General features: G+C 47.4%; 1 protein-coding gene across 8 annotated transcripts in view; it reads right to left on the bottom strand.

Moving 5' to 3' along the window:
• Nucleotides 1-13,461, bottom strand: part of MTUS2 (microtubule associated scaffold protein 2) — a 496,219-nt gene that overhangs the window by 3,209 nt on the left and 479,549 nt on the right. For all 8 annotated transcript variants that reach the window (XM_021065171.1, XM_021065174.1, XM_021065170.1 and 5 more), the window contains 3 exons: nucleotides 11,536-11,634; nucleotides 10,385-10,504; nucleotides 989-1,086 (listed from right to left, as the gene is read on the bottom strand). In XM_021065171.1, coding sequence (XP_020920830.1) covers nucleotides 989-1,086; nucleotides 10,385-10,504; nucleotides 11,536-11,634 — 317 coding nt within the window. The remainder of the gene's footprint in view (nucleotides 1-988; nucleotides 1,087-10,384; nucleotides 10,505-11,535; nucleotides 11,635-13,461) is intronic.

The raw sequence follows: 13,461 nt of genomic DNA, 5'->3' as shown, positions 1-13,461 counted from the left end.
GCTGGGAGAGAGGTGGGGACAGCAAGGCGCAGCCCAGGGGCAGGGCTGGTGCTGGCAGCCTCAGGGCTCCTCCTGGCTTGGCCCCCATGACAGGGGTCCTCCCACTGCTACATCCTGCTGGGTGCATCCGGCCACCTGCTGGGCCAGGGACCCTGGAGGACAGCGTCCAGAGTGTTCCTCCTCGAACACTGGGCACCCAGCCTGGAGCCCGAGGCTATCAGATGCTCAGTTGGTGTTTGCTGCTAATGGATGCTAAGGGAAAACTGAACCTCTGCATTCTGTGCCTCTGTCATGAAGTGCGTCTTGTTGGCTTTGCTGCATTTGTAAAAAAATAACAGCACCTTTGAGGAACTGGCCAGGAGAGGTAGGGACTTTGTAGCTAGACAAATGGGGGCCTGGAAGGTGCCCCGCTAGGGTCAAGGCTGGGCTTGCTCTTCGGGCAGGGTGCCATGCTGCCGGGGGGGTGCTGGAGGCCCATAGCCCTAGCAGAGGGGGATAGGCCTGCTGCCCAGCGCAGCCTCCTGTGCACTCTGGGCTGGAAATGCAATGCCAGCAGGAGCTCAGCTGTAGAGCCCGTGTGAGAGTGTGCACGAGTGAGTGTGTGCATGGGGTGACACAGGTGGTGGAAGGCCCTGGCTGATGGAGGAGGCTCAGGCCTCGTGGACCAAGTTGCCTCCAGCCGGCTGATCCAGCCGCGACCTGCCACACCTGCTCTGATGACAGCAGGGCTGCCTCTCCACCTCTGGCAGTCGGACCCTCAGAGCAGGTCCTGCATGGAAACGGCAGCCTCCACGCAGCCAGGGCACCGGCTGGGGGCTGAGAGCGCGTGTTCTGTGCTTTCCTCCGCATGGGAAGTGCTGGGAGCCTGTGCAGGGAGGCCTCCTGGCTCAGAGGAGTGAGGGCGGAAGCAGAGCCCTCCAAGGTCAAGAGCAAAGCCCGTCTGTCAGTGACACGAGCTCTGGAAGCTCGGACACCCGGGCCCACCTACCTCGTGACAACGGTGTTCTGGTCGATCCTGGCTTTGAGGTCTTCATTCTGCTGCTGGAGAACCTGGATCTTTTCTTCCAGGATAATGTTCTTCTCTGCCTGTAAAAGATGTGGTGTCAAGAGCTTCTTAGCAAGCCCGTGCGATGATGGCAGACCAGGGCCCTTGGCTTCTGGACTGTGGAGGATTAGCAAGAACGGTGTTTTTCAGACTGCAGTTTGCAATGCATTAGCTGGTTGCGAAGTCAGGTTAGAGGGAGGTGAGCAGCGTTTCTTTTGTGAGCATATAAAAAATACCAGGGTACACTGTCAATAGTAAAAGTGTATACACACACACACACATGTATGTGTATATATATGTAAATGTTTTTCCACATATATAATGTGTGTGTGTGGGTGTATGTAGTGGGTCATATATATATTATGTACATACACTATATGCATGTGCCTGTGCTGGAGTCCTGTGCGGATTCTGTTTCTCATAGTGAGAGATTATATTGCCCATTGTCAGAGATGAGCTGTAACCAGGCACCTAGTTGGGCTGATGGCTCCCCGGGTTCTTCCATTGGATCATCTGCTCTGTACCAGCATCTCCGGCCAGGCCGGAAGGTACTGTGTGACATTCTGAATTCACAGAGGACAGAGAAATAAATAATGCGGACACCTTGTTTTTTCCTTCTGAGGCTCCGGGCAGCCAGGAACAGGCAGCTCAAGCCTGGCTGGCACATTCTGGGAAAGCACATCCTCCGTGGTTGTCACACGCCTGCAGCTCAGGCCGCTCCCTGTCCGAGTGTCTCCCGGGCCTGAGACCAGCTGAAGCAGAGCTCCCTTTGAAGATAAACTTCGAACTAAATTTTGGGAAAAGAACGTGACAAACTCACAGATAGGGCAGTTCATCTTTAAAGATGACGAAGAAGGCTAAGGCGGCCGAACCCAAGGAGAGGTTTCTGGAATGAGAAGTCCTGCCTGCCTGCAGAATGCCTGGAGCGTGGCTAAAATCAGCCCTGTGAGCCCAGAGGCTTGTGGTTGACCAGATAACTGGATGCAGATGGCCCCGCCTGCCCCGAGGAGTACGGCTGGGCTGCGCCACACGGCTGAGAGGGCAGGGCTCGGTCCAGGAGCCCCTCACTGGCCTTAGCGCTGGCCTTGCTGGGAAGCTCCGGGCTTCTGGAAGGGGCCGGGAGGCCAGCATTACCGAGGATGCTGCGACAGGCACTCCCAGCCTCATCTGTCCTCATCCTACCGAATAAGCACGCCTGAAGCAGGCAATGTCCATATAAAAGGACGGAACCGGATCGAGAGAGAGGACATGAGAACCAAATGGCAAAGGTGGCCTGGGACCAGCTCCTGGTTCCGAGAGACCAGCTTCAAGGGCATTTCCGACACAAATGGAGACCTCGCAAGTGAGAGGGCACGATCAGATGATACGGGGATGTCACGCTGAAGACCTGCTGACCCAAAGCAAGCAGGATCCCAAACACTGTGTGTGTGTGTGTGTGTGTGTGTGTTGGGCATGGGGTGTTGTAGGTTGGGATGTGTACACTTTGATATGGAGGAACGGCTCTGGGAAGTCTAACAGTGTAGAAAGGTGATCTTTTAATTGTCCTATTTTAGCTTAGAATCTCCTGTAATGCACATAGTGTCCTTTTAGAGTATCAAGAGTTTATTTTAAATATAACAATAAAAAAGGAAAGCGTTCATCTATCTGAGGCCTTGGGCCAACCTTCCCATCAAGATGGCATCTCTTTGGAAGCAGGCTTCTCTGCTCCTAACTCTGGACACGTAGCTCAGCTCCACCCTTGCACCCACAGGGCGGGGGAGTGAACTCTGGGCGCCCTGTTCCCCTAAAGGGGTGCCCTTTGCTAGTTGTGTGGGAGCCAGGCTACAAGGTCAGGTAGGGTGTGGGGAGCGCCAGGACGGGTGGGAGCCGGCTGTGCTGGACCACTTATTGGCTCTGGATGAGAAATGACCTCCTCCTAAGCCTGCGTGTCTGCCTCTGAGAAAGGAGGCCCCTGACAGCACCCACTCCAGTGGACCGCGGTCCCAGTTAAAGACCCGAGACACATCGGGTGTCTGCGCGGTGCCTGATTAAAGAATGGCCCATGCTGAGGATTTGCTCCATCTAGTTGTTCTCCACTGAATAATCACATGCTATTTCTATACTATCATTCTTCTATCACCTGTCTTGCCTTTTTCATTATTATGAAACTTCTGTAAATATAATTTTGTTTCTGTACTTTTTTGGCATAACATAAATCTGTGAACTTGAAATGTTAATTTTGTGTTAGAAAACATTTTTTGTTGCTTGTTTAGTCTTGTCCCTGATTTTATTATGTAAATCCCATTATTCAAAGTTGCCTAAATCCATTTGGAAAAAGGACTCGGATTCTTAAAGTGAATTTCTTAGCTTTTCTGATCCAGTTTTGTTTGGACCAAAAACCAGTATTGTATAAAGTATTAAGCATATATTTTTATATTCATTGAAATGGACTGTGGTGATTTTGGATAATAAGGAAAAGTCTAATTCCATGTTTATATCAGTGTAATTAACACGTTAAAATGTGATAAATGGCATCAATTAAAAATTATGAAATTAAACAACTGATAGACAGGATTAAGATGGCAGAATAGAAGGACTGGAGCTCAACTTCTCTCATGAAAACAAAAAATTACAACCAAATCCTGAACAACCTTCAACCAAATGGACTGGAAACTTTCAAAAAAGATATCCTATTCCAGAAGACAAAGAGGAGGCCACATCAAGAGGTAGGAGGGGCGATTACGTGACATAGGCAGCCCCATACCTCCTGGGTGGGAAGCCCACAGACTGGAAAGTATCACAAAGAGAGAACTCTCCCAGGAGTGAGAGGTCTGCACCCCACATCAAGTCCCCACACCTGGGGATCTGGCACTGGGAGAAAGAACCCTGGAGCATCTGGCACTGAAGGCCAGTGAGGCTTGTGTGCAGGAGCGCCACAGGACTAGGGGAAACAGAGACCCCATCCTTGAAAGGTACACACAGGCTTTCAAGTGCACTGGGTCCCAGGGCAAAGCAGAGATTCCATAGGAATCTGGGTTGGACCTGCTGCAGTTCTTGGAGGATCTTCTGGAGAAACAGGGTGACTGGCTTGCTGTGGGGGAAGGACATTGGAGGCAGAGCTCTCAGGAATACTCATCAGTGTGTGTTTCTCTGGAGGTGGCTATTTTGGAGAAATCTCACCCCACCCATCAGCGCTGAGAAGCCCCAGGCCAAACAATAGTCCAGGTGGGATCACAGCCCCACCCTGCCTCAAGAGCCCCCAGGCACACAGCAGCCTCTAATCTCACCCAGACACAAAGCCCCCCTACTAGTGGGCAGGCACCAGTCCCTCCCATCAGGAAGCCTACAGCAAGCCCCTGTACCAACTTCAGCCACGGTGGGGGGGGAGGGGGGCAGACATCAGAAGTAAGAGAGGCTAAAATTCTGCTGTCTGCAAAAAGGACACCAACCAAAAACCTATAAAAAAGGCAGAGAACTATAACTCAGATAAGGGAGAAATAAAAAACTCCAGGAGAACAGCTAGGTGACCTGGAGATGATCAGCTTCCAGGACAAAGACTTCAGACTAATGATAGTAAAGATGATGCAGGACATTGGAAATAGACTGGAGGCAAAGACTGATAATTTAGAGCAAACATTGAGCAAAGAAGTACAAGATTTAAAATGTAAGCAAGTAGAGATGCAAAATACAATAACTGAAATAAAAAATTCAGAAGCAACAGGAGAATACAGGAGGCAGAAGAACGAGTAAGTGTGGTGGAGGATATGCTAGTGGAAATCACTGATGCAGAAAAGAAAAGAGAAAAAAAGACTGAAATGAAGAGAGTCTCAGAGAACACTGGGACAATGTTAAATGCACCAATATATTATAGGGGTGCCAGAAGGAGGAGAGAGAAAGGAACAGAAAAAATATTTGAAGAGATAATAGCCAAAAACTTTCCTAACATGGGAAAGGAACTCACTCAAATCCAGGAAGTGCAAGGAGTCCCATAAAAAACAAACCCAAGGAGAAACACCCCAAGACACATACCAATCAAACTGACCAAAATTAAAGACAAAAAGAAGATACTGAAAGCAGCTAGGGAAAGGAAACAACATACGAAGGAACCCCAATAAGGTTATTGGCAGATTTTTCAGCAGAAACTCTGCAGGCCAGAAGGGCGTGGCATAATATACTTACTTAAGAGGAAAGGAAAAAAACCTCCAACCAAGATTACTTTGCCCAGCAAGGCTCTCATTCAGATTTGAAGGAGAAATCAAAAGCTTTACAGATAAGCAAAAGCTAAGAGAATTTAGCAACACTGAACCAGCTTTACAGCAAATACTAAAAGAACTTCTCTAGGCAGAAAAGAAAAGGCCACAACTAGAAACAAAAATATCACAAATGACAAGGCTCACCAGTAAAGGTATATATACAGTAAAGATAGGAAATCATCCATGCACACAAATAGGCTACAAAAATCAGAAATCATGAGGAGGGTACAAATGCAGGACACTAGAGATGCACTTGCAATTAAGAGACCAACAACTTAAAACAATCTCGTGTGTGTGTGTGTGTGTATGTGTGTATATATATATATATATATATATATATATATATACACATACGCACACATACCTATATCCAAACTTCAGGCAACTGCAAACCAAAAATCTACAGTTCATACACAAACAAGAGAAATCAACTCAAATACAACTCTAAAGATGGTCATCGAACCACAAGAGGACAGAACAAGAGAAGGGAAGAAAAAAGAGCAACAAAACCAAATCTAAAACAGTTAATAGAATGGCAGTAAGAAAATACGTATTAGGAGTTCCTGTCATGGCTCCGTGGTTAATGAATCTGACTAGGAACCATGAGGTTGTGGGTTTGATCCCTGGCCCTGCTCAGTGGGTTAAGGATCTGGCATTGCTGTGAGCTGTGGTATAGGTCACAGACATGGCTTGGATCCCATGTTGCTGTGGCTCTGGCGTAGGCTGGTGGCTTCAGCTCCAATTAGACCCCTAGCCTGGGAACCTCCATATGACGTGTCAGTGGCCCAAGAAATGGCAAAAAGACCAAAAAAAAAAAGAAAGAAAAAAAAGAAAATACATATTAATGATTACCTTAAATGTAAATGGACTAAATGCCCCAACCAAAAGACATAGACTGGCTGAATGGATACAAAAACAAGACCCATATATATGCTGTCTTCAAGAGACCCACTTCATTTCTAGGGACACACAGAAATTGAAAGTGAGAGGATCAAAGAAAACATTCCATGCAAACAGAACCAAAAGAAAGCTGGAGTAGCAATACTCGTATCAGACAAAATAGACCTTAAAATGAAGAATACTTTAAGAGACAAGGAAGGACATTACATAATGATCAAAGGATCAATCCAAGAAAAAGGTGTAACAGTTTAAAATATTTATGCATCCAACATAGGCTCACCACAATATATAAGACAAACTGCTAACAACCTTAAAAGGACAAATTGACAATAACGCATTACTGGTGGGGGACTTTAACATCCCATTTATAGCAATGGACAGATCATCCAGCAAGAATATCAATAAGGAAACACAAGCCCTGAATGAAGCATTAGACCAGAGGGACTTAATAGATATTTATAGGACATCCATCCAAAAGCATCAGTATACACATTCTTCTCAAGTGCACACCGAACATTCTTTAAGATTGAGCACATTCTGGGCCACAAATCAAGCCTCAGTAACTTTAAGAAAACTGAAATCATACCAAGCATCTTTTCTGACCACAACACTATATGACTGGAAATCAACCAGAAGAAAAAAGCAGCAAAATACACAAACACGTGGAGACTAAACAACATGCTACTAAACAGCCAATGGATCACTGAAGAAGTCAAAAAGGAAATTAAAAAATACCTAGAAGCAAGTAACAAATGTACAACACTCCAAAACCTATGGGATGCAGCAAGAGCAGCCCTAAGAGGGAAGTTTATATCAATACAAGCTTACCTCAGGAAACAAGAAAAAGCACAAATAAACAACCTAATTTTACATCTAAAGCAGCTAGAGAGAGAAGGACAAGACCTGAAGTTAGCAAAAGGAAAGAAACCATAAAGATCAGAGCAGAAATAAATGAAATAGAAATGAGGAAAACCATAGAAAAGATCAATGAAACTGAAAGCTAGTTCTTTGAAAAGGTCAACAAAATTAATAAACCCTTAGCCAGACTTATCAAGAAAAAAAGAGAGAGGACTCAAATCAATAAAATTAGAAATGAAAAAGGAGAAGTTACAACAGACATCATAGAAATACAAAGGATCATAAGAGACAACTACATGCAACTGTATGCCAATAAAATGGAAAACCTAGAAGAAATGGACAAATTCTTAAAGAAGTATAATCTTCCAAGACTAAACCAAGAAATAGAAAAGATGAAGCAACCAATCTCAAGTACTGAAATTAAAACTGTGATTAAAAAACTTCCAACAAACAGTAGTCCAGGACCAGATGGCTTCACAGGCGAATTCTATCAAACATTTAGAGAAGAGCTAACACCTATCCTTCTGAAACTATTCCAAAAATTGCAGAGGAAGGGATACTCCCAAACTCATTCTATGAGGCCACCATCACCCTGATACCAAAACCAGACAAAGATACCACAAAAAAAGAAAATTACAGGCTAATTTCACTGATGAACACAGATGCAAAAATCCTGAACAAAATACTAGCAAACCGAATCCAACAATACATCAAAAGGATTGTACATCAAGATCAAGTGGGATTTACCCCAGGGATGCAAGGGTTCTTCAATAGCCACAAATCCATCAGTGGGATACACCACATTAACAAACTGAAGAATAAAAACCATATGATCCTCTCAACAGATGAAGAAAAAAAGCCTTTGACAAAATCCAACACCCATTTCTGATAAAAACCCTTCAAAAAGTGGGCATAGAGGGAACCTACCTCAACATGATAAAGGCCATATATAACAAACCCACAGCGTACATCATTCTTAATGGTGAAAAGCTGAAAGAATTCCTGTTGAGATCAGGAACAAGACAAGGATGTCCACTCTCACCACTACTATTCAACATAGCTTGGAAGTCCTAGCCACAGCAGAGAAGTAAAAGAAAAGGAATCCAAATTGGAAAGAAGTAAAACTATCAATCACTATTTGCAGGTGACATGATACTATACTTAGAGAATCCTGAAGCCTCTACCAGAAAACTGTTAGAGCTCATCACTGAATTTGGCAAAATCACAGGATACAAAATTAATACAGAGAAATCAACCTCATTTCTATATACTAACAATGAAAGATCAGAAAGAAATTAGGGAAACAATCCCATTTACCATCACATCCAGAAGAATAAAATATCTAGGAGTAAACCTACCTAGAGAGACAAAAGACCTGTCCTCTGAAAACTATAAGACTCTGATGAAAGAAATCAAAGATGACACAAGCAGATGAAAAGACATACCATGCTCTTGGATTGGAAAAATCAATATTATCAAAATGACTATACTACCCAAGGCAATCTACAGATTCAATGCAATCCCTATCAAATTACCAAGGACATTTTTCACAGAACTTGAACAAAATATTTTAAAGTTTGTCTGGAAGCACAAAAGACCCATAATAGCCAAAGACATCCTGAGAAAGAAAAATGGAGCTGGAGGACTCAGGCTCCCTGCCTTCGGACTATACAACAAAGCTACGTCATCAAAACCATGTGGTACTTGGCACAAAGACAGAAATATGGGTCAGTGGAACAGCATAGAAAGCCCAGAATTAAACCCAAGCACTTACAATTAATCTACAATAAAGGAGGCAAGAATATACAATGGAGAAAAGGCAGCCCCTTCAATAAGTGGTGCTGGGAAAACTGGACAGCCACATGTAAAAGAATGAAATTAGAACACTCCCTAACACAATACACAAAAATCAACTCCAAATGGATTAAAGACCTGGATATGAGACCAGACACTATAAAACTCTTAGAGGAAAACATAGGCCAAACACTCTCTGACATAAACAACAGCAACATCTTCTCAGATCCACCTCTTAGAGTAATGACAATAAAAACAAAAATAAACAGGACTTGATTAAACTTAAAAGTTTCTGCACAGCAAAGGAAACCCTAAACAAAACAAAAAGACAACCCACAGAATGGGAGAAAATATTTGCAAATAAAGTGACTGACAAGGGAGTAATCTCCAAAGTCTATAAACACCTCCTACAGCTCAATACCAAAAAAAAAACCGAACAACTCCATCAAAAAAATGGGCAGAAGATCTAAACAGACAGTTCTCCAAAGAAGAGATACAGATGGCCGAGAAACACATGAAAAGATGTTCAGCATCACTCATTATTAGAGAAATGCAAATCAAAACCACTATGTGGTAACACCTTACACCAGCCAGAATGGCCATCATCAAAAAGTCTACAAACACTAAGTGCTGGAGAGGGAGTGGAAAAAAGGGAACCCTATTACACTGTTGGTGGGAATGTAAATTGGTGCAACCTCTGTGGCAAACAGTATGGAAATTCCTCAGAAAACTAAAAATAGACTTACCGCTTGATCCAGCAATCCCACACCTGTGCATCTATCCAGAGAAAACCATGACTTGAAAAGATACATGTACTCCAGTGTTCATTGCAACACTCTATACAATAGCCTAGACATGGAAACAGCCTAAACGTCCATGGACAGAGGAGTGGATCCAGAAGATGTGGTACATATGCACAATGGAATATTACTCAGCCATTAAAAGGAACGAAATAACTGCATTTGCAGCAACATGGATGGACCTAGAAATTATCATGCTAAGTGAGGTCAGTCAGACAGTGAGACACCCACATCAAATGCTGTCACTTACGTGTGGAATCTAAAAAAGGGGCACAATGAACTTTGCAGACAGATACTGACTCACTGACTTTGAAAAACACGGTTTCCAAATGAGACAGGTTGGGGGGTGGGGGGATTCATTGAGGGTTTGGGACAGAAATGCTATAAAATTGGGTTGTGATGATCATTGTACAACTATAAGTGTAATAAAATTCATTGAGTTAAAAAAAAAAAAAAAGCTGCCAGCTCACCACACATCTTCCCGGGGAACAGTGAGGAACCAGCACTTCACAGCCATGTGGGCAGGGGATCAGCTGGGCTCCAGGTTTATTTATGCAAATGAGGCCACCTCTGAGAGTCCTTAAGAGAACTCCTGGCCTCCTAAGAAAGGCCTGGAGACTCGGCTGTGGCATTTTCTGCTCTGGTGTGAGCACTGGACAGGTGAGCCCCCCCCCCGCCCAATGCTGCTATGCAGACATGCATGCTGGCGGCATGTGCAGGTTTACCGGGCCTCCCAAGGTAAGAGACTGACTCACCAGCTTTTCCAGCTCCATAATCTTCTTTTCCTGCTGGTGAATTTGCTGATTCTTCATTTCTAATACCTGCCTCAGGCTCTTCATGTCTTCTTCCAAGTGCTGATAAGGAGCCAGCGCGATCTGCAGCGACAGAGAGCAAGGAACTGCTTGGCAGAGGTCCCGGCACAGCGCAGCCCTCACCGGCGAGCAGTGAAATCCGGTCCTCGGTGACAAGCTTCCCCACAGGCACCGGGGAGAGGGAGCCAGAGGGGAGGATGCCTACAGCTTTCCCTGATAAGATGTCCCCGGGTTTCCACCGGGAGCACCACTCAAAATCCAGCTCCTCGGGGAGCAGGAGAGATGAAGCCGTCGCTCCCTGAAAGGCGGGGTGCTGGGGATGGAGGGCAGGACAGTACCAGCCCCTTCCCCTGAAGGGACCTTAGCGGGTCAGAAGAGTAAATTCAGCATTGGCTTTAACATTGGCTCAGGCTCCCTGACTCAACAGCCAGGTGGGGAGAGCCCTGCCCCCGCCTAAGAAATGAGCAAAGTGGTTTGAAGAGCAGAAAAGGCATTTTAGAAAAAGGAGCATTACAGTAAGGTTGCCAGATGTAACAAATCAAAAGATAGGATGTTTGGTTAGGTCTGAATTTCACATGAACAACTTTTTTTTGTAGTGTAGGTACTGCACGAGACGTGCTTGTTACTAAAAAAACTTATCTGTAATTCACATTTAACTGGGTGTTGTGTATTTTATCTGGCAACCCTACATCAGAGGGAAAGAATTTTGCCAACTTTTCTGGGCCAAAAAACCCCTCAGATTACAAACTGAGGCTTCGGCGATGCCTCCCTATGGAGTGGGGGTTGGGGGAGAGGGGGACGGGGTGCCAGTGGGCGCAGGGGGCAGTGCTGGGCCCAGCGTGGTGGTCACAGGAGCTCAGGGACAGTGGCTGTCCAGCCGTGTTGAATGTGGCAAGACTGTCATGGAGCTGGAGAACCCACAGCTGTCCTGACTCAGGAGAGGGGCTGACAGGCCCCTGTTTAAAAATCCCAAGAGGCCCTGACGCTCTGGCATCCCATCAGACAGGGACCCAGGTTTGGGGGTGACCTGGGGCTTCCTGGGGTGCAGCAGAGCCGCTGGGTGGGCGGGGGCAGGGAGGCCGGGCACACGGTACCTCCAGCTGCTCTTCAGTGTTCCTCCTCAAGGCCTCCTCAAAGCGTCTGGCTCGGTCCCGCAGAGACTGGCTCTGGAAGGTCAGTGTGTCCACCTGGTCCTGCAAGTAGCACGCCAGCCGTCCGGCTCGGCCCCCTGCGCACACTGCCCCCGGGGGCGCCGGCGCCAGCCGCCCCGCCTGCTCTTCAGGTCAGGGGCCCTCCACTGGTGCCACCAAAAGGCATCGCATGCTGGAGCCAGAGCCCCTAAAAGCCCCAGTTCGCCCCGTCTTGGGGTCTTGTCCAGAAAGGGGCATGAACACGCCGACAGATGAACTGTGCACTGAGGCTGGGGGTGGGGGACCAGAGGGGGTGGGGGACCAGAGCGGGTGGTCTGGCCCCGAGTGCCTCCTGGGGTGAGAACACTGTCCCCCCCAACCCAACCCTGACCACCCCCCACCCCGAGAAGTTTAGAAGCAGAGGCAGCTAATAAACGTCGTAACCAACGTTATGAAGGCAGACCATGAGCAGGGGGGGTCTAGTCCGGGGGCCTCTACCCGACTTCAGGAGGGACAGTTAAACCATCTCAAGAAAGAAGGGTCCTCGTTTGTCAAGTTCAAGCCTGAAACTAGCAAACCGGCCTTGACTCCATCCCTGCCTGAGCCCCTCCCCCATCACTAAACACCGGGACACCAGGACCTGCCTCCTTCAGGTCCCTGGACCCACAGGCCTGATCCTGCTCCATCCAGCCGGGGTCAGGCCACTTGCTGACTTTTTCCTGGACCTGGTAACTCACTTGCCCTCAGGCTGGAGTCTGGGGGCGCTTTCTAAAGTGCCAGCCTGAACCGTCACTCCCACACAGAACCCCGGGCCCTCAGGTGAAGTGATGCCCTGCCAGCCTCACGTCCTTGGCATCAGCTCTTATCTTGCTGGCCCCACCCCCTCTGACATCCCCGCTCTGCCTTCATCCCCAGCTCCCTCTCCTTCCTGGCTCCACCACCCCTGCCCCCCAACCATGCTGGGCAGCGAGTCTCTGGCATGAGCTGCCAGATGAGCGGAGTCTGTCCTGTTCAGACCCTCTCTGCCACTCAAAGGACCCTCCTGGCCACCAGCATTAGCTGGCCACCTGGCCACCCCCTGTGTAAAAGTGGAAAGAGTGAAGGCATGTGTGGAGGAGGCCGGTGCCCCCACCCTGGACGCCAGGGCAGATGCCACCATGCTGAGCCCCCTCCCCGCAGCCCCAGCCCTGACAGATGGCAGCAGGCAGCAGAGGGCACCTGGCGTAAGAACCGCCCCCGCCCCCCCGCCCCGTGGTTGCAGATGATGGACGTGCACACAGAGCTCCGGCCTGACCGCTTCCTTGTCATCACAGAGAACCTGGTTTGCAGACCATACTTGGTGGGTTCCTTTTCCTTCTCTCTCTCTGTTTCCAATTATTTCCATTTAATTGCTAAGAAATAAAAGTGTCATTAAATGCAAACGCTGGTGCCTGAGGGCAAGGTAGTGTCAGTGGGCATTTGAAAGCTCAAGAGCTGGCCCGTGGAAATCACGGCCGGGGCAGCCCGCAGGGCCCCGGCACGCACGCAACGCACTGCCGCCCTGCGTCAGGAACCGGACTACAAAAATGACTGGAGCATCCCAGGACCCCTCCGCCAAGCCTCATCAGAATACACATTCCTCCGTAATGAAGTCTCTTCTTCATCAAAAAACAAAACAATGAAATACTCAGCAAAGACCACCCAGGCGGCATCTCAGATGGCACACTAGGGATTTTCTGCCTTATTGGGTGTTACTCAAGACAGGTCCACTGGCTCACGTGGTGCCCAGCAAACAGACAGTTCTTCGACTTGGGTTGGCTCCTTTATGTCAAGGTAAGAGCACAGACCCCCCAGGTGGTGACATGGCTGGGCGTGGGCCCCTTGGAGTGACCTCATGGCTTGCTAATAATC

The sequence above is a fragment of the Sus scrofa genome, chromosome 11 (assembly GCF_000003025.6).
Source record: "Sus scrofa isolate TJ Tabasco breed Duroc chromosome 11, Sscrofa11.1, whole genome shotgun sequence".
Taxonomy (NCBI): Eukaryota; Metazoa; Chordata; class Mammalia; order Artiodactyla; family Suidae; genus Sus; species Sus scrofa.
This window is presented reverse-complemented; position numbering and strand designations above follow the sequence as displayed.